The sequence below is a fragment of the Conger conger genome, chromosome 4 (assembly GCF_963514075.1).
Source record: "Conger conger chromosome 4, fConCon1.1, whole genome shotgun sequence".
Classification (NCBI taxonomy): Eukaryota; Metazoa; Chordata; class Actinopteri; order Anguilliformes; family Congridae; genus Conger; species Conger conger.
This window is the reverse complement of record NC_083763.1, coordinates 37,896,143-37,922,158: the sequence shown is the minus strand read 5'-3', so window position 1 is coordinate 37,922,158 and position 26,016 is coordinate 37,896,143. Positions and strand designations below refer to the sequence as shown.

The 26,016-nt window shown below is 38.9% G+C and overlaps 1 protein-coding gene across 1 annotated transcript in view; it reads right to left on the bottom strand.

The window, feature by feature from the left end:
- Window positions 1-206: 206 nt before the first annotated feature.
- The window catches only part of zgc:153738 (uncharacterized protein LOC558115 homolog), a 124,010-nt gene continuing 98,200 nt past the window's right edge, over window positions 207-26,016 (bottom strand). The window contains exons 15-19 of the mRNA XM_061239245.1: window positions 24,074-24,273; window positions 20,151-20,237; window positions 12,946-13,123; window positions 3,791-4,029; window positions 207-340 (exon numbers count right to left, since the gene is read on the bottom strand). Coding sequence (XP_061095229.1) covers window positions 230-340; window positions 3,791-4,029; window positions 12,946-13,123; window positions 20,151-20,237; window positions 24,074-24,273 — 815 coding nt within the window. The 3' untranslated portion in view covers window positions 207-229. The remainder of the gene's footprint in view (window positions 341-3,790; window positions 4,030-12,945; window positions 13,124-20,150; window positions 20,238-24,073; window positions 24,274-26,016) is intronic.

Below are 26,016 nucleotides of genomic sequence, written 5' to 3'. Positions count from 1 at the left end.
TGTTAGGCTCACATAATCATTATTTGCAATTATATTGTATAACACAATCATGAGACAAATAAAATATGCTGAACTTTTTCAATTGTATCAGAAAGCACATAAATCTTTGCTTTTAAGCACAAAACAAATGTTACAATATTTAATCAATTGCATCTCCTAAATGTGAGTACTCATATTATGATTTGTAATTTTTTATTAAAATGTATGTTTTTGTTGTTGCAGACATATTTCATTTTTTATTAGCAACTTTGTCTCCCTTCAGAGGTGCCTCCTCTTCTCCATCTTTGCCTGCGGCTGCTTTGGCTCGTTTCCGCCCCTGAGGAGTTTTAGCATACCAGTTCTGTATGGAAATAAACACACACATTCATCATAATATGAGACCCTAATTAATGACCACAATATTCAACACAAGACAGTAGAACAGACATCATGGTTACAAAACGTGAAAATGAATCAAGGAGGAATAAGAAGGAATAATATCCAAAATATTACAAATGTCTAAAAATGTTTAAATGAAGCGGCCAAAGGAAAAAAGAAAAATAGACCTTGGAAAGCAAATAAAGGCCATAGAAGATGAACATAAAGAACAAATACAACTGAACTAAACTACACTGAAGAAATGTATAGAGTTAGAGAAATTATTGTCACAGGAAATAAGAAAATCACTAGTATTTTTAAAACAAAAAGTCACTGAAAGTACTGGCTTTTATTTCAAGTAATATCAATTCCAATACCCCACTCCAGCTTTAAGTTTTCCCCACTCCATACTTGGAACAATAAAAAACATAAGGTAAAAAAAAAAACAATTATTCAAAAGAAAAGTGGTCTAGCACATCCAAACTTATACAACTACAGTTGTATTCAAATAAATAGCAGTTCATTAAAAAAAGTGAATATTTGATATTTTGAATAGCTTTTAGTTCAATATTTCAAATGTAGTGGAAACATTACACATTCAATTCCAAATCAAAGCATTAGCAAATTGTATCAAGTATGTGTTATTCTTTTACAAGAAGCAAAGAAAATGAATATTAATCTTAAAAAACAAATGGCAGTGTCAACATTTTTCTCTTCAAACCCTTCAAACTGTATAAACTGCAGAATTTTTTCAAGATTTAACTTCACTTTAAATTACTGAACTCATATTTAGTTGCACAACCATTGTTTTTGGTAACTGCTGCACATCTGCATTGCATCGAGTCGACCAACTTCTGGCACCTAGAAACAGGTATTTCAGCCCAGGATGAACAAACTACATTCCACAGTACCTGTGAATTTTTGGGTTTTACTTCAGAAACTGCATTTTTAATGTCACCCCACAAGTTTCCAATGGGCTTGAGGTCGGGGGATTGAGCTGGCCACTCCATTACCTCAATCCTTTTTATCTGGAACCAAGATGTTGCTCGCTTACTCATGTGTTCGCGGTTGTTGTCTTGTTGAAACACCCATTTCAGGGGCATTTCCTCTTCGGCATACAGCAACATAATCTCTTCAAGTACTCTGATGTATTCAAACTGATCCATGATCCCTGGTATACGAACCCAACACCGTAGTATGGAAAACATTCCCATACCATGATTTTTGCGCCACCATGCTTCACAGTGTACTGTGGCTTGAATTAACCTGGGGGTCGTCTGACGTACTGGGGATGACCACTAGACCCGAAAAGAACAATTTTACTCTCATCAGTCCACAGAATGTTACGCCATTTCTCTTTGGACCAATCAATGTTTTCCTTGGCAAATTTTAACCGATTCTACACATGCCATTTTTTCAAGAATGGTGCTTTACGGGGGCTTCTTGCTGATAGCTTAGCTTCGATCAAATGTCTTCTGACTGTAACAGGTAATTGTAGATCGTCTTTGATCTTTCTGGAGCGAATGAATGGCTGAATCTTTGCCATTCTTCAATCCGTTTTAACTGTAGTTGCTCGTTTTCTTCTGCTTGTTTTGGGTTTTTGTTGCCATTTTAAAGCATTCAAGATCATTTTAGCTGAGCACCTATAATTTGCTGCACTTCTTTATAAGTTTTACCCTCTCCAATCAACTTTTTAATCAAATGACATTGTTCCTCCAAATAACGTTTGGAACGGCCCATTTTACTTTGCAATGTTTTTTCACAGAATGAATGAATTCTCTAATTAAACTCAATACTGCTATTATTTTGAACCTGCCCCTTTCAATGAATGGTTGGCATTTATATAGCGCCTTTATCCAAAGTGCTGTACAATTGATGCTTCTCATTTACCCATTCATACACACACTCCCACACCAACGGCGATTGGCTGCCATGCAACGCACCGACCAGCTCGTCAGGAGCATTTGGGGGTTAGGTGTCTAACACTTCGACACAGCCCGGGCAGGGATCGAACCGGCAATCCTCCGACTGCCAGACAACTGCTCTTACTGCCTGAGCCATGTACTCAGAACAAGCAGCATGCATGTCATGACAGTTGGGTCTGTTGTTTTTCTATTATACTACTACTTCTACAAGTAAAGTATTTACCATGCAGAAATATCACTACTACTAATAACAGTGGTTCATCAGGTTACTGATGTTGTACTGCTATTTTCTTGAACACAACAGTATTTTAATGCTACACAAATTGTTAATATAATGGATTGTCATTATTCTTGTTGTGCGTATTTGAATGATTGCAGTATTTGTCATGTGGTATCATGTGTCTTTGGAGGTGAACATTTCAAGTACCACCTGTGTTTCGCTAACTACGTATCTTGAAGGGCATTGAAGATGGCATGAGCAGAAACATGTCTGCCTTGAAAACAAAAATAAATTAAGTTAACTCGCTTCATTAATCATTGTAGTGCGGGCCTCTGTGCGCTCTTTAAATTGTCTGAAGTTTGGAAGGCCGACGCACCCTTTTTAAGACAAATATGGATTGGGCTAACAATGTGTCAACAGCTAAATGGTGACAAATGGAGAAAGTGTGGATAAATCAATAAAAACACTGCCATTCATAGGAAGAAAAGACCTAGAACAAAAAAAGGACAAAATCAATTGATAACTAATAAACATTACCCACACCATTACAACACTGCCACCAGCCTGGACTGTTAACACAGGGGAAGTTGAGTCCATGGATTCATGCTGTTAATGCCAAATTCTAACTCTATCCTCTATGCCTCAGCAGAAATCGATATTCAGACCATGCTATGTTTTTAAAGTCTTCAACTGTCCAGTTTTGGTGACCCTGTGCCCACTGCAGCCTCAGCTTTCTGCTCTTGGCTGAAAGAAATGGAACTGAATCACATGAATAAGTAGGTGTACAGGTGTTCCTAATAAAGTGCTTTGTGATTGTAAGTCCCTTTTATATTGCAGACCATGGCTCACCACAGGAGAACTATGCATTATATGTAGATATGTTGAGACACTGAAATGGGTAAATTATGCTACGCTGTTAAGCAGAAATCCATGTTGAAAGTATGTTCATTTTTTTCAGGGCTATATGCATTTCATCTTTTGGCTCTGTGTGGCAGACAAGAGCATATGGTTATGGAGACATGGATATAAGTCATACAATCTACAATAACTGAAGAGGCAGAGCATTCCATTCACATAGACATTCCTGTGTGTTTTTTCTTTATTATTTTTTCTAATATTATTCATTATTATTCATCTTTATATTTTGTATTAATGATTAATTAATCATTTATTAAGACTTATTATTATTATTTTTTTGTTATCAGTGACACAATGCTTATTATTATTGTTTAATTAATCACACATCTGCGATATAAACTTATGAAAATATATTACAAATGGCATTTACTTTAAAAGCTTCCTCTTCATCCTGGAACACTGGGTCAGTCTTGGCCAGTGGTTTGACAAATTCCGATGCAGTCAGTGGTCTCTTGGAAAGCTGTTGTATGCGGCGATCTGTCAAGACAGACTGGACAACCTGGACCATGTGACTCTGTGTGTAACCATCTGAGATCTTGGCCAAAGAGCTGAGGTCCAACATTTTGGTCACCTCCCCACCATTCTTCATGATAATCTGCTTCCACATTACTGGGCAAAACAATTGAAAGGTCAGGAATGGCAAGTACACTCTCCGACTTTACAAAAATATGTGCTACCCAATCTCATGGCAAATACATGCCTATGAACACTTTTGTGCAGAATGAAGATTATGTTCTCACAGGTATGATTTGCTGCAGTTTCAAAATCAAATGTCCACTGGGGGAAGGGAAGTTTGACATTTAAATTACTGGAGAAGAGGCTTGCATGCTCAAAAGATGGACATGACAACTCCGCTGGTTTAGAGTAGTGTTTCATTCTAGTAGTTAGCATGTCAACTCCTCCCATTTGCGATCTGTGTTCAAACACTAAATTTATACAATAATATATTGGACTGCTTGCTATAAATACAACTATATCAAACTATATTAAATATTTAAATATTACTATTGATGAATATTTTTGATTAAATCAAAAATAAATCAAGCAGGAGGGTCCAGGGTTTGGGAAAGGCAATCTTAATTTCAATTTTTAAACATTTTCTTCATTAATCGTACGTTCTGTTGTTAAATTCACATAGCCACCAAATTAAGCTAGTCAACCTAAAACTAAAAATTTCCGGGGGACTTTTAAAACAGCTACAAAGTACCTGTGAGTACAACATCTTCGTCCTGAAAACAAAGGCTGGGCTGAATATATAACCAAAATATATTTCCTGAAAGATCTGCTGCATCACAGACACAACCAACACAAATAAAACATGTTGTCCTTCCTTTTTTAGACAAGACAACTGTGGTTCAGAAGCAAATAAAGCTTGCATTGTTTTTCTGCTCCCTCTCTAAGACAAAACAACCATATTTGCCATTTAATTCCTTTCCGATGAATGAGGCAGGTGGCAGCATTGTCATGTGCAATGGTTATATCTAGTAATGTTTGTTCACTGCTGATAGTTGTACAAAATCATGTATAAACAGTTGATAGTGCTTTCTTAGGCTAGAACACTCATACTTAATGACAGTTAATGTCCAAATCATTACATATCATGAAAGAAAAGCTTTAAAACCATATAGTTAATGTTAACACAGCTATGGTGATTTAAGTAGGCTATTGTTTGATATAGCTAAATATTCAATTCAATTCCATTTTTGTTTGTACAGCGCTTTTAAAAAAGGGCCTTTGTCACAAAGCAGCTTTACAGAGAAACCAGTCCCCAAGAGTATGCCAATGGCAACAGTGGCAAGGAAAAACTCCCTGGCTTACAGGAAGAAACCTTGAGCAGAACCTGACTCAGTAGGGGAACCCATCTGCCGGTGGTTGATACCGGTTTGTTGAAAGAATGGTTTTAAATACAAACAGATGAATGAAAGTACATAAATGTCCAATTAAAAAGTCAAAGCAGAAATGAGGTAGAGGGATGGTGGGAACACCAATGGGTGGCACTGTCAGGCAAGGGGACAGGAGGGAGTTGTATGGCTGGTCTTGGGCTAGAGCTCCGGGCCAGGAGGGGGTGCACAGGAAAAGTTGGGCTAGAGATCTGGGCCGGTGCTCAGAGCAGGGAGAAGAGGAAAGTAACATTGTTAGGGGGGTTCAGATGGTAATTGGTCAATCACAGCAGGAGAGAGAGAGGTGCCTGCATGCGATAAGGAGAACCTCAGCAGAATAAGGCTATGGCAGCATAGCTAAGGGAGACAGAGGCAGTGGCCAACACTACCATGAAGGCAGGCTTAAGACAGTCACCACCAGACCATGACTGGTTCTGCTTAACACAGCACTACCAACAATGATCCAGTGACAGCACTGACCGCTGAGTCCACCAGAGCTTATGCCAGCCACCCCTGCCCCTCAAGTATAGGACAGACTAAAGAGATACGTTTTTAGCCTAGCTTTAAATAAGGTGATAGTGTCTGCACCCCAACATATGCATGCACAAGTATCACAGAAGTAAAGCAAATGTTACTTTTGGCTCAACATATTTGAGTATTATTAATATGAAACAAAATCTAACCATAACAGGATTAACTAGCTAGCTAAAATGCTACAAACACCACCGCAGCTAGCTAGATGCTAGTTGGTCTTAGCAACAGGTTTAGTGGTGTTTCATAACCTAGTGTACCTGGGCTGAAACAAGTATAATACTTAGACCACCACTCATCTATAATTATGTATATGTGCACAAGTATCATATTAGTTAAGCAAATGTTACTTTTTACTCCATATTATGGAAATGCTTAAAACAGAAGCAGGATTCACTAGTGAACATGCTATAATGCTACCACTATGATTCTTTCATATAAGAAATGTCTGAGTGAAATGTCTGCTAACATTTAAATCAGATTTCAGCATTTTGCTAGGTTACTCATGGTCTATGTCTATGGTACTTGTGTAACATTTCTCATCAGAAAATGACACATTAAAGCCTGTGAGTTGGGCTAGAATGGGATAAATTCACTACATTGGTTTGCATGGTTTGAAAAGTATAGAACTAACTTAAATGACTTACACACGGAGCCTGGTCACATCTTAAAATTAGGGCCCATCAACATTGGAGTGGAACTGGAGGAAAACTAAAACAAGGGGAGCTACATTTTTAGAGGCAAAGTGGATGACATAATCCTGTGTTGGACAGAGCCTGTGTTGAAATTCCAGCTTGTCTCCTGGTGAATACACTAGCTACATTAGCGAGCTAGCAATTTGCTTTCTGACATTTAACGCTGTTAGCTTGGTAACATTTGTTAAACATCCATTTTCAGCCAGATACAGCACTGTGTGTGATGTTCTTATTGTGTGAACAGTTGCTAACAACTTAGTCAGAGCAATTTGCTCAAAATTTACACAGATTTTTTTTTTTTTACTATAAAGATTGGGCAAAAAGCATTATTTGTCATACACAAACAAACCTAGTGACACTTAAGTGCTTACTACTGCAGCGCCTTTGCTAACGTCCAGAGGAACTGTCATCAATCTACCAACTGTGCATACATCTAAACACATTACCCTCCATTCCAACCATAGTGATGGAGTTCCTCCTAGCCAAGCAGTTCATTTCTTCCTTGGTCCAAAGCCTAGCCCCTGGCTATCCTGAGCTCCTTCAAAGCAACGCAGCATTAGCAGATGAGATTAAGGTGCTGAAAGAGCGGAATTCCAGCCTCATCCACGAGGTCCGCACTGCTACTAAGAAAGCCATACACTATTCAGAAGATTTGCATTCAGCTGAGTGAAATGTCTGCTGCAACAAAGAGGAGCTACTGACACTTAGAAGGAAACTGCATGTGCTGCTCCCCAATCGCTTTCCCAAACTGAACATCTTTCTCCTTCCAAAAGAAGATGCCTACCGTCAGGCAAAGAAAAACGGTCACACTTTGGAAACCACATTTGATTATGTGCCATCTTCTCTTCCATCCTCTGCTGGATTCTACAAGCTCCACATCCATTACAGCAGTTACCCCATCAGGCAACCCACAGGTCCACTGATGATGAATATCCTTAATGGTCCACCTCTCAAGACGGCCGACCCGTCTTTGTTCAGATTTGTAAAGCCTTAGCTGAGGAATATTCCCCTTTTGCTGATGAGACATCGCCAACAATCACAATCATCCAGATAAAGTACAACCATTCTGAACAGTATGATAGATGCTTCAGGCATGCATTCTTTCAAGGTAGAAATGGGCCTTGCCTAGAGGAAGACCCAGCCTTCAAGTCCCTCTACTTACACAACCTTCACCCTTGTGTTCATACCCAGGTCATGCTCATGATCCGTCAAGGTAACCCTTCAATGTGCGAAATCCGCAATATGACACAGATGGCTTGGGAGATTGTTGTCCGCCCCAGTAAAGAAAGGGAGGACAACAGGATCACCCATCTGAAGCCCACAGGCTATATATTTGCTGAGAACCAGCAGCTCTCATGTTTCAGAAGACTAACCTTTGAACCGTAACACAACTAAGGTGGTGGCGATTGTTCACAGAGGGACAACTCAGACAAGTGCCACATACACAATTAACTCTGCGATCACAGACCCAAAAGACCTCTGTGAAGTTGGCATGTGATCAGAACATGAATAAAAATAAGTTTTTGCTCTAAAAATAATTATTTGTGCCGGTATGATTATTCATATATTTCACATTATATTTTATGAGTTTTGACGTCATTTTCCACCCCAAATAACTCCAAATTGCTCCAAAGTAGTGGCGGTCTTTTGTTCTATGTTTGTGCTCATTTGTGCCATTGAAAGAAACATTAATTCATTCATTCATTATCCTATCCCGCTTATCCTGAACAGGGTTGCAGGGGGGCTGGAGCCTATCCCAGCATACATTGAGCGAAAGGCAGGGATTCGAACCCAGGACCTCCTTGCTGTGAGGCGGCAGTGCTACCCACTGCATCTTGAAAGAAACAAATGTGCTATTTTTATTCTTTAGTTATGAAACATAATTTTTTACATAAATTGTGACATAATTTTCCACCCCATCATTGTCAAAATCGCTCCAAAATAGTCTCATTCGTTTGTGCTGCGTTTGTGCTGTATTTGTTTTGTTAAGTGCCGTTATGTTTATTTAGATTTTATTATTAGCACACCCCAACAAGCTCTGAATCGGCCCAAAGTGTTGTCATTAGTTTGTGCTGGGTTTATGCTCATTTGTGCCTTAAAAAATATTGTTTGTGTCGGTATGAAATGGTGCTGTTTGCGTTGGCATGGGCATGGGAGAGTAACTTTGTGCGAAACCGTATTGCCATAGTGGGACTGACTCAGTCAGACGCCAATCAGCTTGAGCTAAGCTTAGCATGGCATGTTGCTAACTTGCTTACACATTAATATTTGAGGGTGGAACTCACGCTTGTGAAATTTGGTTCCGCATTACGTTCGTCAATATTCGCACGTAGGCTACTGTGTATTCTCCGTACAACTAATATGTAAAATCCATATTGTGACGGTTCAGTACGAATACACGTACCGTTACACCCCTACTTAACACAAATGAGCATGCATGTCACCTCCTGAAGAGGAGATTGAAGGGAAAACCCCCCGAAACAAATATTAAGTGTAAGACTTTGTTCTAGTTTAATTTCACAGTAACAGTTGTGTTTAAAACTGAAATATTACATGTGGATATAGCTATAACCTATAGGGCCCTGGATGTAAATGGTAAATGGTTGGCATTTATATAGCGCCTTTATCCAAAGCGCTGTACAATTGATGCTTCTCATTCATCCATTCATACACGCACTCACACACCGACCAGCTCGTCAGGAGCATTTGGGGGTGAGGTGTCTTGCTCAGGGACACTTCGACACAGCCCAGGCGGGGGATTGAACCGGCAACCCTCCGACTGCCAGACGACGCTCTTACTGCCTGAGCCATGTATTCCAAGTTCTTATGGTCAGTCCAGACCAAAAATTGACTCTGTAAAAGCTGCTTGCACTTTGGTGGTCCATTGGAACCGAGAAGGTGTGTTCCGGGTGATTGCAGATGCCGTTCAGTCCCCGGTAGTCAATACAAATACTTAGCCCTCCATCTTTTTTTCCCCCACAAAAAAGAAACTGGCACCCGCCAGTGATGTGGAGGGTCAAATATACCCGTTGGCCAGTGCCTCCTTAATAGCAGATGGATAAGGAGTACAGAGAGCCCCTAGGTACTGTGCCTGGATATAAATTGATGGCACAATCATAGGACCGATGGGGTGGTATCACGGTGGCACGCTGTTTACTGAACACCTCGGTTAATTTGCACAGACAGTCATCCTGGTGGCACAGTTGCTCTATCAACAAACCCTGTTGGGCCATCATATTTTGTTGTTAAGCCTGCAGGGCTTGAAGTCCCCCTTCATGAGCAGTCAGAACGGCCTGTTGCATGACCAAAATCTGATCCAGGGTCGCTGGTCCCTCCATAATTTGCTTTGGTGTTCTGTGAGGGAGTGGGGGCAGAAGACCAAGAGTGACCAAGTTCCCCATGATAAGTAGGATAACCACTGATACAGTCTAGGAACCCCTTACAAGTGTGTGGGGCTACTAGAGGAGAGGGGAAGAATAGAAAATGGGAAAGAAACTCCCCGGCGAAACGCCAACTGAAACAAAACCGTAAAATTGGTCAAACAGGGTATCTGCAGACTAGCACGGAATTCCTGAAGAAACTGGCGAGCCTCGTTTGAAAAAATAACTGAAAAAGGGAACCAAAACTGGAAAGAACTGGACAGAAAATTGTCCCGTGAAAGAACATTGGTCAGGGAAAAACTAGATTCTTCCGAAGTAGCGGAAGAGTCTCGATAAAGCTATCTTAGGGTTCTTCCAGAGACGTGGAAGCAGAATCCCCAGAGGAAAACTGTGCCTCTTGCTCCTCTAATGTGAAGAGGGGTTATGAAACCAAAATAAGGAGGAATCTCCTGGTGAACCAGCCAACCAAATGAAAATCATAATTTCCAGTCTCTACACTTGTCATTAATTCTAGAGAGGTTTCTGAATACCTTTCAAGGCTAAAAGTAGTCCTCCAACTACCTCTTTACCGGCTCAGTGCATGTCAGAAAGCCCAGAGCAGTGCCAGGAAGAGGCTTAAATAGCTATCCTCGTAGCTGACCGAGATCGGCAATGATTACACCCACATTCAACAAGCGGAAGGCTTGATCAACGTGGCTGGCATGCCCTTTCATGGTCTAGCGAGGTAAAACCTGAAATTTCCCTATGTAGGCTGGGGAAACCATGACACTAGGAGGTAGAACTGACTGCGTTGATGGGTGGAAGAAACACATGGTTAGACTTTTACTGACGCCCAGACTTTACACCTCTGGAGACAATAGACAAAGTAAAAATACTGACTGCAATTACTTTCTTGTGAGAAAATATGATTGACTTCACATTCTTACCGTATTGTTACCATTGACATTTAAATGGATGACCACCAATACTAATCTACAACTAATACAATATAAGGTAATTCACAGAACACATATCACCCAGCATGGAAATAATCTCACACCAGCACCAAAGCTCACACTTTGCAAACATTTGGGGTCCTTTCATAAAATCTTTTAATTTGCCTGTTGACTAATCCCCCCACTCACAAACATATACTCCAGAAACACTCTCTGTGCAATACCATATCCCAATCCAGCCCATCCACAATCCTGCATATTTTCCTTTTATTATTGTTCTTTTTTTTCTGTATTTAGGGATGTATTATTAATATTTGTAACTTTTTTCCCTCTCTTTATTTCATTTTTTAAAATTCTCTCCCCTTTTCCATGCTACCCAGTCAAGGCTCCCAGTCAACAATCCTGCCTATCTACCCACTTGTCTGTTTGTCTATTCACCCGCCTGTCTGTTGTTCTACGTCTCCAAATGTCTACACAATGCTGCACACACAAGCCCCACTTTCCAGACTTTTTAAATTTATTTTATTTCCAGATTTTATTTATTATTATATTTCATTAATATGTTGTCTGTTTAGTTTTAACCCCCTCTCAAAGGCTTCATAATGTTTTTTTCTCTTTCTCAAAATTAAAAAATATATAACATATTAATTTCACAACATATTAATTAAATATAATAATATGTATATATATATATATATATATATATATATATATAATATATATAACAAATATATATACAAATATATATATATGTTGTTATTGGTGGCGGGAATAAAAAATAAAATTAAAAAAGGGGAAAAAAATAAAATAAACAGGTGGCTGAAACACATATACTGGAGTATAACACACTGGCACAAGTGAGCAACATCTCTCAACAGCAACAAAAGTGAGCTCCAAAAATGAAGCCTGGTTTTAGCTGCTTGTTAATAACTTAAACACAGTTGAATGTAATGTTTGAGATATGATTCATCCTTTAATCCTTTCCTTTTATTTGCCTGTTAAGATTTTAGATATACATAGTTCTGATGGTGCTTGTTGCAGGACTGTGCAGTAAACAACTTTTGAACAACAGTTCTGCCTCTTTTTCTTCATCTCTCCCAACAGCCCTTTTCCACTACTTTCTTTGGTGTTCGTCCACAGACAAAGATTGTAAGGGAAAATATGGATGTTCCTCTTGGAGATGGAGCAAGAACATTACATTTCACAATCATTCTTTGCCTCTGAACGACAGTTGTGTTCTGAACGCAGCCATTTTCCATGAACAACTAAGCAGAACTAAGCTATACAATACCAGTCAAAAGTGAAAATAAGACATCAAACAATTCACATGTGAATTCACATACCTCAGACCCTTGATGACTAAAAACCATTTAATCCACAAATGTGTTCCATACTGAATCAACATAATTTACAGCTGAATCAAGTCCCAACCCCCAATACCCATAGAGATCCAATGAAATGCAAAGTGGTTTTAGTATCGCTTGAGATATTCAGACTCTGGTGATGTTGATAGATTTCATGGCATACAAATATATACCAAATACAAAACATGACTATTTCATTTGACTTTATATAAATTTGCCTCAAACATTGAAATGCATAAAAAGTGTTGTAATTGCTACATGGTAAAAATGTATAAATGTATAAAAATACTCTTTAATAAAAGCTGAGAATCTTCGTATTGACCACATGTGAATTGTTTGATGAAAGAGAGAAAAATAACAAAAAAGGCTCCAAAATGTGTCCAAACTTTTGACTGGTACTGGACATTAATCACCCCTTCTGGGTTGCCTTCCTGGAAATGTGAGAGAGGTCTTTGTTGATTCAAGAAAGTGCAGACAAACATCAGCTCTCCTCTGAAGTATGTGATGTCAGCCACCACTTTTAATGGTTACCAAATTTGTCATCTCAGCTAACTGAAACTATTCCAACCTTGGGCAATACTACAGCTGATTGTGCATCAACCTGCAGTACTCACTGGTACAGTCTGGATTTAAGACCATGTACCTTAACTAGATGAGCCACCCATCAGCCCCAAAATATGAACTTCTTATAGTAAAACTATCCTTTAGTAGATAATTAATTAAAAAAATGTTTTACTCACCATATCTTGAAGCATAGTCTGGCCGTGGAATGAGGACAACCTTACTGTACACCTTGCAAAGTGATTTGATGTCTGCATTAAATGGCTCTTGAGTTGTGCCCACAATAAGAATGCGATCTCCACCTTTGATCGTTTTGAGAATCTTAGGCAAATCTTTCTTCAAGCGTTTTGGATCCAACTACGTAGGGAAGAGAGAATGTTGAAGTGACTGTGAAGGTAAATCTGTGAATGGCTGCAAACTACTTTGAATGCCAATACTATGGTATGTATTAAGCATAAGCAAAATTAGACTTATTAGGTATTTAATCTTTTTTATTTAAAGGTACAATAGGCAATTTCAGACTCCTAATGGACTCCTTCCCACAGTCTATGAATATAACGCATAATATAAAGCGTTATTACATAGTTCAGTGCTCTCGTGCACTATTTTGGAAAGCTGACACTGACAAATGCAACAGAGCCTGCCGTCTTTTCGTAGTGTTCTCATAAGAAAATATTCGCCGAACAGGCGACTTTATGAAGTTTTCACTTTAGCTAACCAACTATATTGTGAGAAAGCAAGTAATTTGGCTATGTAACTAGCTGGCAGTCCACCACAAATGATGCAGCTGTAACTTACAGTTTGAGAGAAATAAAGGTTCAGCTAAACACGGATTATTGAACACGTAAAGAGATTAAAGGAAATGTAGCTGAAGGAATTTCACTCCAGACAAGTGATCACTGAAACTCTGTATCCTATTGCTTATCTAGTTAAAAAACAATACCAGCTATTAGCTATTACTAGTTAGCTTCCCAAATTTACAAATATCCACCTGAAGCACAACGCTTGTGCAATTGCGACCATATTTGTATCGCCTATTGTAGTCTTCACTTGGATAATAAGCAATAGTTTCAGTGATCACTTGTCTGAAGTGCAATTTGGCCAGCTACACGAGAATAAGCCCCCATGCCATTGGCTGTGGCAGCTAGAACCAGTTTTCAACCAATGAGCTTGAATACTTTTACAGCTGTACAATGTTTTGATACAGATTGACGGCCCAACAAATGTACACTTTGAAACAAGAATTTAAGGACTATAAACATAGGCAGAGGGTGAGTCAACGTGTCAGTGAGCCCTTTTCAATGATAGGAAGGGATTTGCAATGGTCTTGTAACAATGTTTTAACACAAAAACCTTACCTATTGTACCTTTAAGTATTCTGCGTAGCCTATCCATTTAGGTTTGACATGTTGTGTGTTCAGAGGAGTGGTGGCAGCTAGTTAGGATGGGCCACTGTGCAAGATCTTTTTGTGGGCCCTTCCTCATCTTAAGATGAAGGCACGTAACACAGAGTTAGTTTGGTTATTTGGACAGGCTACATTGTTTGTGATACTTGTGATAATATTTGTATAAATCAAGTTAGAACCATGGACCAATGGAGATGGTCATAGAATCAAATCAGCAAATCAACTAACCATAGTTACGATGTTTACATAACTAGAGCTTAGGGCTATAGGCTACTCATGTGTCAGTATCACAGGAAAAGCACAACAGATTGAATGTATTGTTCACTGTGTTTTATGCCTAATTCATTGAATACATTTTTCACAATAAAATATTCATTAATGTATAAACAGCTGTTAAATTCTTAGCTTTTGTTTTATCTTTCAACTCATCTTTTTCATAATTATTTAAAAAATGTACAGTATATTTCTATTTATTGCAGGTACTTATTAGTCTTATTCTTATTATGGACCAAACTTGCCAAAGAAACGTCCACACACCTATTTGGTCACTTCCTCTTTGTTAAGCGATACAATTTATACTTTCTATACTTTTTAAAAACAGCCCCCTGACCTAACATTGTTTGAACGCTGAGTATACAGCATAAAACCAGTCCAGCAATTGTACACAGAAATGTACAGTTGTGTTCAAGAAAATAGCAGTACAACATCAGTAATCTGATGAACCACTGTTATTAGTAGTAGTGATATTTCTGCAGACGATGCCCGGGTACTGAAAATCATGGTATGGGGATGTTTATCCCCTATCTCAATATTGGCTAAAACCTTGTTAGTACTGAGTATGCCTTCTGGCCTACTAGTAACCTCCTCCCTGGTAAAACTCTCAACAAAGTAGGCATTTAATGCCTCTGCAATGTCTTTATTGTTATACAGCAGTTCTCCTTTGTTATTATTAATGCACTTGACCTCCTCTTAAATTTTCCTTTTCCTACTGCAGCATTGAAAAAATCGTTTGGGATTGCATTTAGCATCATCCGCGATTTTCCTTTCAAATTGCCATTTGGCTAACCTTAGTTCTTTTTTAACCTTAGCACACATATTACAATATTCTGATTTATTACTCTCAGTGCTGTCCTTTTTATATATCTGATACAGCTTATTGTTTATCTGCAAACTCTTACATATAGCTGTATTCATCCACTGTAGAGATTGTTTTCTTAATTTACATTTCTGCACTTTAGGAATAAATTTACACTGTGCGTCAAGTATAACCCTTTTGAACCTGCTCCACTTTTCATTCACAGTCCTCCAATCAAGAACTTGCTCCCAGTCTACATTACGTAAATTTGACTGCATCTTTTTAAAGTTGGCCCGCCTAAAATTTAAAATCCGGGACTTGGAGGAACCCCTCTTAATTTGCCAAAATTAATCAAAATGTATAGACTACAGACTAAAGACATCCATCCATCCATCCATTATCTGAACCCGCTTATCACACACTCATGCCTACGGGCAATTTAGACTCTCCAATTGGCCTAACCTGCATGTCTTTGGACTGTGGGAGGAAACCGGAGTACCCGGAGGAAACCCACGCAGACACGGGGAGAACATGCAAACTCCGCACAGAGAGGCCCCGGCCGACGGGGATTCGAACCCAGGACCTCCTTGCTGTGAGGCGGCAGTGCTACCCACTGCACCATCCGTGCCGCCCAGACTAAAGACACACTTTTTCAAACTGTACCTTAGTCCTACCTCCTGATTCTCTCCCCCCCCCCCCCCCTATATATCCCTATCCCTCTTGTCTAACCAATAAAAATAAAAATAAAATTGAATTGCACTTATGATGACTGTATGTTTAGAACAGCACTTCATGTGTATTGTACTAGTTATGGATGTGTTGCTTGAACTCTTGTGGAAGAACCACTTGTAAGTCGCTTTGGATTAAAAGCGTCTGCCAAATGACTAAAATGTAAATGTAAAATAATCTATTTGGTTGTTGATTCAAAGAGAATATTTGATTGAATCCTCAGCAGCCTGCCCAGTGGTACATGTTGTTTGAAGTAGACCACCATAGTTACAGTACCCATAGCAGGTATTAATGCATTGTGTTGGAAGCCTTGTCAGTGCATAGGTCAAGATAATGTTCTCGGAACTTCTGTGAATTTCCTGTCTTTTTTGGCTTTTGCCAACCATTATGACATTATCTCTCACTTTAAACATAGTTTTTGTGTTGAATTTCCATACTTTTTTTACCGGAAGGTAATGTAATCATATCTATATAATCAGTGGTTGCCACTTGCGTTCTGAGTAAACTTGCTAATTTTGCCATAATAACTTGAACTATTAATAACTAGTATAATTAGAATTTAGAGAACCATAAGTAGTTTAAGACTGTTACATAATGGTAAACGTAACAGCAGCAAGAGCTTCTATGAAGTAGCCAACAGGCCTTGAAACCCTTGAACCACATTCTTTTCCGCCTTTTCAACTTGTCTATAAAAACGTAATATTTCATTATATGATATGTGTACTTATATAAGCAGATTAACTTTTGAATGCAATTCACTTATGATTAAGTTTTAAATGAAAATGGAAATCTTGTAAGCTCATTGGGCTGGGGGGTGCATTGTTTTGTTATTCAAATATGTTGGTACGTAGTGGTGTTCATGATCACGTCTTAACAGGTGCTCCCGGACATGTAGAAAATGTTTGTTTTTTTTCCAGCTTGCCATAGCAACATTGCCAGAAGTTAAAAAAACAAGGATAAAAACAAGTAAGACTTCTTTTCATTGTGATCGAGGGTCTGCTAGGGTTTTTTTCATTTACTAACAGTTATGGTTAGGATTTGGGGAGCTCCATCTCAAGATCATTTCAATAGCTGCTGACTACACAGGTTAGCTAAATGTATGTTTGCTAGCTAGCCATGTTCAGCCACACTACATCAGAAATAGCTAAGCACTCCATAAAGACAGTTTGATATCCATGTTGTGCTCATTGTGCTGTATTTCTAACAATTACATAAGAAGAGGCTACAAATGTATTTAAATGATCAAATTAAAGACAAAATCAATTTCCTCAAGCAGGAACAGCCGTTGTGTCAGAGCAGATCGCTACTATGATCGCTAAATATGAAGTTAACAACCTTCACCTCTGTAGCCATAACCTCATTAAGATCAGACTTTGACGTTTTTTTACATAGGTTTTCTTGGTGTATGATGCAGTGGAGTTTCATAATGGGGTGACCAACTCGTTCCTCAACTAATGCAGCCGCTTCTCTTCCCGACCATGGCGGGGGCACCGTCTTTTGTCACTGCAAAAATCTTGCTAATATCAATCCCTCGCACCTCAAACTGCTCGATAAGAACTTCGGCGATGTCCTCACCTTTTGTTGTTTCTGGCATTGGTTTTAGGCAGCAGAGCTCCTCCCTTACAGCAGAATCACAGTATCTTGCCATGACTGCCAGACGTGGCGTGGCATGTCATTCACATCAAGTGTGAGGCTAAACACCGTTGCATCTTTCAAACCAGCAGTATGCACTTTCACATTTTCTGCCATTTCTTCGTTCCACACTTCTGGCTGACAGTGGGATGTCTTTTACAGTTTTTTTTACAATTTTATTGTCTCTTTGTTTGCTAAGCCTTCAAACAAAACCTCTGAGCTACAGAGGAAAGCCTCCTTAATATATTAATATATTATTTCCACGTTTCGCAATGCAATGAGCAATGCGAAAGCTTGCTTCAGTTGCATGACTTTTAGCAGTGGAAAAAGCTTTAAGGGTGCTGGCTTGCTTCCCATACCTTGATAAGGCATGTTTTATTGATTCAGCCTTGTCTGCTTCATCTTTGAATGATTTCTCGTGTTTGGTCTCAAAATGGTGTTTAACGCTTGAAAAACCCCACTCTTCTGTCCACGAGGGTTGGAATGCCAGAAGGTTAACTTTGGCTTTCTTTGATTGCGGCTGCAGGCCTGTCATGAAATACAACCTCTCTCTCTCTCTTTTTCCCTCCGCAACTTATGCACGCTACGTCAAAACACTGCGCACCCCCTATTCTCTTACAGGGTGAGACTTTAAAAATAAACCTTTTTTAATGGCTTCTGTGTCGTTCTGTGTGCTTTAGACTTGCGTAGAATCGATTTTATATTGAAAAAGTCGCCAGACCCACAGTGTGGAATACCACGTGTGCGGATGAGAGATAACATTTTATTATTATTTGCACACTTATTGCTTGCGTGCCATTGGTTAAGCTGCCTTGGGTTGCCGACCCCTGGTCTACAACAAAGACAAATGACTTGTCTCTCAGTGTCGTCAGGTGTAACGTAAACTAGTAAACTAGCTAGCTAATGTTAGTGCAGTGGGGATACATTATTGCTAGTAGCTAACGTTAGTACCGTTGCTTAGCTAGTGGAGTGGGGATACATTATTGCTAGCTAATGTTGCTTAACTAGTGCAGTGGGCATATGTTATTGCTAGCTAACATGAGCAATACCATTACTTAGCAGCCAATACATTTCTGTTCAGTGGAAGAACAGATTTACCATAATACATCGTTCTATTAAAAATACATTAATTTGAAGTTTGTCTTGTCTTTCTTTCGTGAAATTTTGAAAGATAAATGTGGTACCCGTTGTATAAACGTGTCATGGAACTAGAACCTGTGGTATACTGACACTATCACCTTAAAAGCTCTTTAGTCTGTCCTATAGTTGAGGGGCAGGAGTGGGTGGCTGGCTGGCATAAGCTATAGAGTCTCTGGTCAGTGGATCATTGTTGGTAGTGCTGTGTTAAGCAGAACCAGTCATGGTCTGGTGGTGACTATCTCAAGCCTGCCCTCATGGCAATATTGGCCACTGCCTCTGTTTCCCTTAGCTATGCTGCCATAGCCTTATTCTGTCAGGGTTCTCCTTATCACACGCAGGCACCTCTCCCTCCTGCTGTGATTGACCAATTACCATAAGAACACCCTAACAATGTTACTGTCCCCTTCTCCCCGCTCTGGGCACCTGCCTGGAGCTCTAGCCCAAGACCAGCTGTGCAAGACCAGCTGTGCACGTCCCTCCTGCCAAGCTGATTTCAGCTATAGCACCAAGCCTGTCCCCTTGCCTGACAGTACCACCCATTGTTGTTTCTACCATCCCTCTACCTGATCTCTGCTTCAACCTTTTAATTGGACATTTATGTACTTTTATTCATCTGTTTTATATTCTTTCAGCAAAACAATGTCAACCAGCGGCAGATGGGTTCCCCTACTGAGTCAGGTTCTGCTAAAGGTTTCTTCCTGTTAGCCAGAGAGTTTTTCCTAGCCACTGTTGCCCTTGGCGTACTCTTGGGGACCGGTTTCTCTGTAATGCTGCTTTGTGACAAAGGCCCTTTGTTAAAAGCGCTGTACAAATAAAAATATATTGATTGATTGATGATATATCATGGATATTGGCACAGCTAACAGGGTGGTTTGGCACAACTTGAAGCAGAGTGCCGTTACACTCCCTATTTGTTCCAATATCCACAATATACCACAGGTTCGAGTTCCATAACGCTTAAATCAACTGTGGGTTGGGTGACCAGTACAAATGACTGTTAGAATTGTAATGTTTGAGTGTGTGCTAAGCTGTTCACTAACAAATGCTCATAATTCAAAAGGTATAAGTACAACATAGCACTCTGAGAATCAGTATGAACATTTTGATGATACAATATGTATGTATGTAGTGTAGAATTTGAGCAATGGCAGTTTAAAAAAACATTCAAAATCCTACCTTAGAATCACACGCTAGCAACTAAACACTCCACCATTAATTTCAATAGAATCTGAATAAAAAGTTGAATAATTCAAAAAGTATAAAAGATATCAATATAAAAAGAATAACAGTAGTTTGTTGCTTTGGAATCACACTTAGAATTACTTCACTTCAGTGGTTATAATGTTATATGCTTATATGCTAAAGATAGCTGTGAAAAAGCAATAGACATTTGGAATTATACCTCCTTTTCCTCTTTTGGTACTTTCTTATAAAACATCTTCTCTGCGTCTCCAATCCAAACCACAGAGGGTTGCATCAATCTGGCAACCTGCACATAGAGGGGGATATTTAGTTGCAAATACAAATTAGAGAATGTCATGTTCGCAGTTTGAATAGCAGTGAATTTAAGAAAACAATGTTTTAATGTTTTTAACAAACTTTGGTGTAAAAAGAGACTATTACACACTATCACATCACTTACAATACCACACAGATATTGGAAACCAGTGTCCTGCAAGGAAGTGTTCTGAACTGCGTCATAATCAGGGTGTATACTCAGTAGCCACTTTTTAGCCACACCAATAGTACCAGGTAGGACACCTTTCTGCCAAAAGAACACCCTGATTTTGTGGCATGGATGCAAGTGCTGGAAATATTCCATAGGGATTCTTCTGGTCCATGCCGACTCAATAGCATCGCACAGTTCCTGTCCCAAAGGTGATCTATTGGATTTATATTTGTGGACAATGAAGGCCATTGAATAAACGTAAGTCACTGTCATGACTTGAGATGATGTGTGCTTTCTGACAATATCTGGCTGGAAGTATCAATTTTGGTAGACTGGCTATAAAGGGATGTCAACAATAGCCTATATCAGCAATAGCCTATAGCTACGTCCTTGCAGAGAGCCAGAAGGCAGAGAGCCTTTGTCACAAGCCTCAAACAAAGTGATTATGTGGCCATGCTTCAAATCTTCTAATAAAGCAGTAAATGTAATGTAAAGAGAGGTCAGCCATAGCAACGAAGCCTAATGCTTTGTTCAAATCATATCGGAATGACCAGATTACCACTTTCCGTCTGGGACAAACAATTCACGTCAACCTCTGACATCAAACATGAGGGGAAAAAACTAAAGTCGTAAAGAAATGAAGCACATCAGCCACATTATATATAGTCATGCCACTTATATACCATGTTAGCAGGTGTAAACTTCAACTCGCCGTTATTGCTCATTGTTTCTTTTGTGAGCCTCAACAAATAAATCGCCTCGGTCTTTGAGATGCACTGTTTCGCCAAATCTTATGATCAAGCAATAAATGTACATGTAATGAAAAGAGAGGCCAGTCATATAAACGACAGTCTAAGCAACACCCTATTTAAATAAAACTTAGGTGTTTTATGGAATTTATATTGAACTACACTTAAACATTAATTAATCACGATTACCAAAATGAAACAACACCCAATTTAATGTTGAATCCTGTTGCATTTTTATATATGAATAATTATAATATCCAATTGGCATATTAAAATAATTTTGCAATTTGTGCAAATGCATTGCCGAATTTGATAAATGAGGCCCAATGTGTTTATTCATGCAACTTCTGTATTTTAGTTTTGTTCTTATATTGGCACATGGGTTTTTGACGTAGAAATGGTATCAAGGATTGTTGAAATATGCCTTTTATTATCCAAGTCTGTGACAAGGTCGTGGTTGTAAACCCATAAGCGTGGCATGGGGGAGCCTGCTGTTTTTTTGACCTGCTTTGCAAATAAGAGGATGATACAAATCTGAACTGCTGTTAGTGCTCGCGGAGTCTTTTTAACAATCTGGAATCGCCGTTTTGTGGTTTTATTACATTACAGTTTTTTGTATCATACAAAAAAATGTCTCAAAGACAAGGGGGCAGAGTGGATGGGGTTAAAGGGCCTAATCTGTGCCAAGAAAATGTTCCACACCTGTAACATTGACACAAGGTAGGAGGATCCATTGATTCATAATGTTTACACCAAATTCTGATATTGCAGCACAAATCAAGATTACTGAGACCAGACAACATTTTCCCAATCTAAAATCATCCAGTTTTGGTGATCACATGCCCACTGTAGCCTCATATTCCTGTTCTGACAGGAGTAGAATCCGGCATGGTCTTTTGCTGCAGTAGCCCATATGCTTCAAGGTTCAACATGCTGTGCACTCAGAGATGCCCTTCTGTTATTGTTTTTCCCCTTCTGTTAACTTGAACAAGCCTGCCCATTCTCCTCTAACCTCTCTGATCAGAGACCAATGCATATTTTTGCCAATCTTCTCTCCTCTCAGTTTTCAACTTAGAACTTTTGTCTGCCTTTACCTTCACCAATCATGATTTTCTGAACAGTCTCAGCTGCATGGACAAACCAGGAAACAGTACTTGCAGCATATTATGTGTATGTGTGAACTGGACAATATATATAATACAATCCATAAGCAGACCCAAATCTGAAAACAAAACTGTGCCAAGTATTAAACTACAAACTAACAAACTAGCTTAACTATACAAATATGCAGTAGTTGTATACACGCAATATACAGTGCCATGAACAAGTATTTCCCCGAATGGATTCAGATCTTTTCACAAAATGTAATATTAGACTAAGGGAACCCAAGGAAACACAAAACATTGCATATTTTTAAATTGTTGTTTCATTGATTTAATGTGGATATGTATGATTTTCATCAATGGTAAATGTCGCAGTTCTTGGTCCTCTCCTCTTCTTTATATACACCATGTCTCTTGGTTCTGGCAAAATACTTATATTTTGATATCAGTTTTTCAAATCGCCATGGAGGAACTTTAACCCACTATTCTGCTTTAATAAAATCAGGACTTTGACTAGACAATTCCACAACAAATTATTTTCAATAAATTAGATGTGGCCTTGCTTTTATCTTTGGATTCCTGTATTGTTACATAAATGGTAAATGGTTGGTAAATGGTTGGAATAACCTAATTACACTTCAGCTTCAGCTCATGGACAGATGACTTTAAGAGCAGAATTCATGGTTCCCCTCAATGATGACCAGGGGCCATATATTTCAGTTATGACCTGATTTACGAAAATAGCCATTAAAGAACAAACGTTCCTATGTTAATTTTTCGTAACCTAACTCCAGATAGGAAATGTGTATTACAAAAGCATCCTAACTTGCCAAAATCCCAAATAAATTGTCCTAACTTAAGGACAACTCTGTTGGGGTCCCAACTTCATTGTGAGCCATTCAAACTAATGTTAGCTTAGCTAACTTACTAGAACAATCACTCACACTAGCTTGCTGACTTACGACCAAAATGGCTGCTCTGTTATTTGGTTACTTATAGTACTTATGGTGCTTAAATGGTGATTGAATCTGAGAAGCAAATGACCACACTAACGTCTCTTTATTGTGAAGGAATTTAACAATTCAATTGCTTTATTAACTGTTGGAATTCTATGTTATACATAGCCTATAAATTAGTTAATATTACCATTTAGATTTAGAATTTTGAATGAGTTTAACATCATTAGCTAGCTTGTGTTGCGTCCCTAGGACTCTAGTCTGGCCCTAGTAGAATGAGTGGTGTGTTGGGTGGTTTTAACTCTGATTGCAGGATTGGAGGCACCTGTGGGGAACCTTTTATGAAGACTCCAGAGGGAGGAACTTGGAATGAACAGCTACCATCAGGGTTCCATGCTGCCCATATTGTTTGTTTTGGTCCTTTTGTTAATAAATTAATCTAGTTTTATAAATGTTGTTTTCCCATTTTTGTGTTGCGACAAGCCAAAGGGGCCTGGTCATAACACTTGAAAATAGTACCTGCTGTCACTGCAACTGACTGATCAATAGAGGGAGTGTGACGTTTGCATGTGGTACTGAAATCCGCATTGCGTAGGTAACGTTACCGGTCATATGGGAAGCAGTGCCCTAGTTTTGGCTAGGTTTGTTGGGAGACAGGGACATGTCACACCCAATATTTTCATATAAATTGCTAGACAGTTAGTATGTTTGAGACCTGTAACTACGGCAGCAATGAGTCTCCCTCAAAGTTTGAACCCTCCTCTCTGCTAGAGATAGCTAGCTAACATTTCCTGTAAATGTAATTATTTCACAGAAGATGTGCACCAAATTGGTGGGAAAATTATTACCTTGAAAACCATGTGAAGCATAAGTTGCAACCCAGTTTTTCCTGGGTACTTCCCAGCCAGGTTATGAGGAGAGAGGTCAAAAAGGTTGGCTCCTGTTTCTTGACAGATGGCATGGACCAGCATCTTCTTACCCACACCTGCTGGTCCTGCCAATAAGATGGCCTTGACAAGTGGCGCTTTCTCGTGAACTGCCTGAGACCCTAAAGAGCAGAGATGCACGTGACGTCATTACCATAGACATTTCTGAGCAGGTACATTAGGCTATGAGGCTTCAACAGAAATGTTCCCGTTAGACATTTATTTCTAGTACTGCAATTATGTCCATTTATTTTTGGGAACATTAGAGATGGCATCATCATGTAGGTTAGCCTAACAAACCGATGCAAAACCTATGCAACAAAAAGGTTCTGCAAATGCAATACATAACACTCCTTCCCCATGCAAAATAAACAAAAGTCCATGTAATAATAATCGTGGATTACTGTCTGATCTTTTTGCTAACAATAATTTGATAAACACTATGCCTTTTACACTAGAAATAGTCCCCCTATTTCTGTAGTCCCTAACCCAGTGAATTTTAATCGGTTTGATTGCTGCGTTTTTTCAGTTAAGACAAATAGCCAAGGTCAAGGCCTATCTTTCTCAAAAGGATTTGGAAAGAGTGGTCCATGCTTTTATAACATCTCGGCTGGACTACTGCAATTCTCTATATATAGGCTTAGACCAGTCCTCTCTCTGCCGTCTGCAGCTAGTACAGAATGCTGCTGCCCGCCTTCTGACTGGCAAAAAGAAACGGGAGCATATTACACCAGCACTGTCATCCCTACATTGGCTCCCTGTCCGTTACAGGATAAAATTTTATTATTTGTTTTTAAGGCAACGAATGGTCTAGCACCTATGTACTTGTCTGAACTCCTGAATATGTATACCCCAGCTAGATCACTTGGATCATGCAATCAGCAACTTTTGGATGTCCCTATGTCGAGGAGAGCTAGGAGGGGTGACCGGGCCTTTGAGGTAGCTGGCCCCAAGTTGTGGAACAGCCTACCACCACATATTAAATCTGCCCAAAACATAGATGTTTTTAAATCCTTGTTAAAAACCCACCTTTTTAGTGAGGCCTTTATGTCAGACATAAATGGGAAATCAAGATAATGTACATTTATTTCATTTTATTTCATTTTATTTCATTTTATTTCATTTTATCTTTAATTCTATTGCCTGGTTTTGTACAGCACTTTGGTCAACCATGGTTGTTTTAAATGTGCTTTATAAATAAAGTTTATTATAAGTTTATTATTAGGATTGTGTTTTAATCAAAATTTCATGAATACATATCTCAGGTTTAACTTCTAATTTAGCTTTAAACCCTGAACCTTCTTCATTCTTCCACTACCCATGTGACACACCCCTGGATCGACGAGTTGGACACAGGGAGATGTGGAATTTCCAGATTGCACTGCCGTTTTATTCAAGCTTCACTGCTTGGCCCCAATAATAATCGAAAAAGGTAGAAACACACTGTGTGCCTACGCAACTTCGCTGCTTGGAAACATATATATTTTATGTAACATATGGGAAAGCTATATTATTATACTCTCATGTTTCAATGTTTTTATTTAGTAATCAAATTTTTTTAAAACCACAGTTGCCAAACTTATTGCACCCCCAATAACAATGAAAGTGAAATTGGCAATACAATTTAACTTTAATTTTGCTAATCTCAGTCTAAAGTCAAAAAATCCCTTTTTCAGCATGGAAAAAGGCAAATAAATCTCAATTCAGAAGACATGAATCCTAACTGGCCATCACAAGTCAGGTAAGGGGTATAAAAACATACATTAACAGATAAACATACCACTTAGCACTGTAAGGGTAATGACAACAAGGTGTAAAAAAAGAAATGGAATGGTTGCAGACTTGCCCGGAAAAGGATGCAAGTG